General features: G+C 26.7%; 1 protein-coding gene and 1 long non-coding RNA gene across 4 annotated transcripts in view; one reads left to right on the forward strand and one right to left on the reverse strand.

The window, feature by feature from the left end:
* The window catches only part of stol (stolid), a 203,736-nt gene that overhangs the window by 180,802 nt on the left and 18,399 nt on the right, over positions 1-4,535 (forward strand). For both annotated transcript variants that reach the window (XM_067047704.1, XM_067047705.1), the window contains 2 exons: positions 1,049-1,161; positions 1,720-1,859. In XM_067047704.1, the coding sequence (XP_066903805.1) occupies positions 1,049-1,161; positions 1,720-1,859 (253 nt within the window). The remainder of the gene's footprint in view (positions 1-1,048; positions 1,162-1,719; positions 1,860-4,535) is intronic.
* LOC136795845 (uncharacterized) overlaps positions 1-4,535 on the reverse strand; it is a 37,097-nt gene that overhangs the window by 19,169 nt on the left and 13,393 nt on the right. The window lies entirely within an intron of this gene.

The raw sequence follows: 4,535 nt of genomic DNA on the forward strand, positions 1-4,535 counted from the left end.
TTTTTTGCAATATTATTGATGATCAAATTCAAGACTGCAACTAAAAATTATTAAAATTAGAGGGAAGTATTCTCTGTTGCAAAAAATGAGTCAGAAATTTTTATATAAAACCCTGGTAAGTCTTCAAAATTATTTCAATAGAAACTAGAAAAAGAAGTCTTAGCTGATATATTTAATTCTAAAACCAGTAGTAACAGTATGTTGGTTAAACCAATGGGCATTTAATAGTTCTTAACAGTATTTTTATATAAATAGTAAAATTTTTATAATAATACTTGAAAATTCTGATGATAGCTTTACGCAACTGAATGTAATTCAAATACTTATGAGGCTATGTTTACCAGAGCTAATATAAATATGTAAGTCTTTGTTGTTAATAAATTTTAGTTTGTTTGAATCCCATTTGTCTCAAGAATCTTCATTAAGTTGCTAATTATCAGATTTAACACCCTAGTTCATAGACTAACAACCTATTTCATAGCTCAGTGGTTCTCGACAAATGTAATGTGGACCACAAGTAGGTTGAGATAGTCTTGTTAGTATTCAGTAGTAAGGTCTAACAACACATATTTTTTGAAGACTTATTGTTAGAACTGTATGTCTTTACCTTTTCTAATGTTTGAGTGTTAGTTGAAAGATTTTAACATGTAGTCTCACTATAAAGCTCTTGAGGATAATGCTTTTTTTCAAACTCTTCAATTGTATATATCTAATCTCAGAAATCAGATTCTAGTTCAAAATTTACATGAATAAATTTCCAGGGATTTCATTTCTTTAATTTTCGACAATATTGTTTGATAATGTATCATTTATCACTACACCTGTTTCCCATGTATTTATCACATTTTTTAATCAATAAATTTCTTTCTTATAAAAGCAATTATTTTCTTACAAACTTAAACCAACAGAAAATGTTAATTGCAGTTTTTTGTCTAATGCACAAAAAGAAAATGGTAAAATAACGCTTGCAACAAATAAAACTAAATAATTTTTTTTACAAACAAATTATTTATATTCATGAATTAATTAATTTCTTTCTCAATGATAGATCTTTTGCTGATGCAAATCGTCATGCAATGGATGAAGTATGGTATAAAAGGGCAGTTGACCAACATACCATTGAGCCTGAAAGTTTTGTATTTTCAGTACCATCTAATGCTGGTATGTCAAATTCTTGATTATTTTAATTCTTAATTGAATTCTTGATTATTTTGAAATTATGAATACGAATAGTTTGTTTTATTTGTCTGGACACTGAGCATTAAACTGGATTAAGATATATATAGCTATTATGTTTAGTAACGTATAAAAGATTTTACTATTTTGATTACTACTGATTATTGTTGGAAAATAAATATTTTCTCAAAGTCATATTATTAATTTAATTTTAAATTTTAGTTAAGGAACTTATTGATAAAAAATAAATTATTAATGTTTGATATTTAAAAAATAAATAAATCATTTTAACCAGCACTATTTTCTAATTATGTACTAGTTTTTTTTGTTCTTTTTATTTAATAATAGATTAATAAATTCTTTTATCATTTTCATCAAAAACCATATTGTTTCCTAAATCACGAGAATTTGTTTATCATTATCAAATGCTTTGAACTAATGATTATTTCTTTAATAACTATTACTTTAGACATTTATAACAGTTATATTTGTAATTAAACAATCAAATAAACACTTTTTAAAACTGCAATGTTTCAATTTCAGGTTCAAATGGAAAAGTACTTGTGACAGCTACACACGCTTTATTTTTGGAATACAAAGGTCACAAAGCCCCTGCAGCTGTTGTTGGATTACAATTCCAGCACTCAACATTAGCAGCTCATTTTATTAATGTTACTTCTGCAGTAAGTATGATACAATTTACAATACGAGGAGGAAATAATATGTTGGAGAATAATAATAAAATGACATGAATGCTATGCTTTTATTTTTAAAGTATAAACTAGGCACACTACACTGTAGTTTAAATTTATTGAACCCCACAAAAAAAAAAAAAAAAATTATTAAGAATTTTTCATCTCCTAAATAAGATTTGAATATGTCTTAATTTTTAAATAGAACTATTCTGAATACTATAGTAAGCTTAGTATTTCTTGTTGAAGATAAATTATTTGTATAAAAAGAATATTTAAATATTTCCAGTAGGTTTAGCAGTATTAGGTAGTAGTTATAAAAAATATTATTTTGAATAAAGTAAAAAAGAAAAAGAAAAAATCATTATAGCAAATTAATTTATTTTTAACACAAATTTAATAAAATAACTATTTCGACAACTAATATTAATGATATAGATATATCACCATCAATGACATGATATAGACATGATACCATCAAAAAGCATAACATAATGGAAAAACAAATGGAAATAATTTTATGCTTTCATTCATAGAGCCAAAACGTTTTTAAAAAATTCTTAATTAAGTTTCTAGGACCAATTATACTTTCTTTTTAGTCCAACTCATATTAACAATTGAAAAAAAGTTCTGTATAAGTAAAATATGAAGTATATTTCTCTATAATCAAATAACATTTTTATATACCATATCATTAATACGTTGACAGCCTCATAGTATAAATAGTACAACTCATAGTATAAATAGTATTTATACTATGAGATAAATCATAGTTTGTGTTTTTGCACACGGTCTCCAATACAAAATACCTTGTAATAGTTTTAAATTGTCATATTAGTGCAGCTTTAATGAAATTTTTATGTATTGTGAACTTTAGCAAGTAGATTCTAACCATTGAAACAACAAGATGATTTGTAGTGGGCATTCTAGGTAAGAACTTAAACTATGAGTTATCTTGTAGTGGGCAATCAACATGTTAATAGCTAGTCATGTTATTATTTATTTCTAGAAAGTGGATGATTTCTTCATGAAGCTTGTATTGTTTAATATAAATACACCCAAAAAATTAATGATTTTCTAAGATATGTCAACAAAAATTCTTTTGATATAAAAATAAATTATTATTAGTTTATTGTATCAGGGTAAAACATAACTTTTACCATTCAATCATTAATATAATTGACTTTAAAATATATGAAAATTTTATAGAACTATTTAAGTAAAACTAATCTTCATTATCTCCCTTTCTGATCCTTTGATCTGAAGTAGCCCAGGGTTCTCCCCTCATGTTCAATTCCTGTATCAATGATCATCCTAATTCAATCAACTACTGTACCCACCACCATTATGCTGATGACTTCTAAATCTATTTATTCTTGCCACCCTCTGAGTTATTCATTATATTTGCCAATATTTGTGAGACCTAGATAGGATTAGCACCTGGAAAAATATAAATGAATTAAGGGTAAACTCTATGAAAACTCAGGCAATTGTCATAGGTTCCAAACTGCTCCTTAGATCTATTACCCCCTTTCCTACTTTAATTCTAAATGATGTTCCCGTCACCTTCAGTTCCTCAGTCAAAAACCTAGGTATCTCAATTGATCAAACCCTGTCCTGGAACTCCATATAGCCAAATTTATCTATCGCTCAATAAGTAATCTCAAATGATTGCATTGTTCTCATTTTTTGCTTCCACAATCTACATATATGTTATACAGTGGATTCCTGATGGTACAAGATTACTCATACATTATTCTATTCTAACGTGTCCCATCCTTACTGTGAGTTTAAGTCTTTCCCTCCATTCATAGACAATAAGTCCCTCAGATCCTAATTATATCAAACCATCAATTTCCAGTACCCTCCCTACATCTACAGCATTCTACAATTCAAATCCTCTACTCATAGGAAATAAGATCTTTTCTTTCTGACCTCTAAACCTTTTCCCACAGAATTAAAACATTTGAACGCTCCTTATTAGCCCACCCTATTACTCTCTGCTAATCCCTCTCTCCTAATATTCGTTATGCTTCTTCCTTATCTTCATCTCCTTTTTCTGATAAATAATATCTAAATTCTCCCTTTTCTAATACCTTCTCACATCGCAAAAAGACATTCTATAAGGAATATTAATTATTTTTGAAGGAGATAATTGGGGGTGTGGTCAAAAAGAACAACAAATATTTATCACCTTTTTTTTTTGTTTCTCATGACCACACCCCAACTATCTCCTTCAAATTCAGTTACGGTCAATCATTTTTATACATATTATTTATTTTTAATTAATTATTATTTATTTTTATTCAAAATTTTGATTAGAAGAGAAAAATGGTTTTAATACTCATGTTTTATCATCTGTGTATTCATGTGTGCACATATTTAGTATTTAAATTGTTTTAAGGACATGTATATATTTATAAACTAATTCAGTATTTTTAACTTTAATTTTTTCTTTCACTAGTTTCAAAAAAAAGAATTATTTTTATATTACTTACCTTTTTATTTTTATTGTATATGATGTTATTTTTATTTAGTTATTTTTTAGCCTGATATGTTGTTCTTTTTTTCATTTGCACATTTTTTGATATTCAGAAGTAACCTAGTCCCAGAACAAAGTTCTTTGTCTACTCTATTCTACTTTATGAATACAAATCATCTTGTTAA

Source organism: Halyomorpha halys, unplaced genomic scaffold (genome assembly GCF_000696795.3).
Source record: "Halyomorpha halys isolate HHAL.00 unplaced genomic scaffold, Hhal_1.1 Scaffold389.1, whole genome shotgun sequence".
Lineage (NCBI taxonomy): Eukaryota > Metazoa > Arthropoda > Insecta > Hemiptera > Pentatomidae > Halyomorpha > Halyomorpha halys.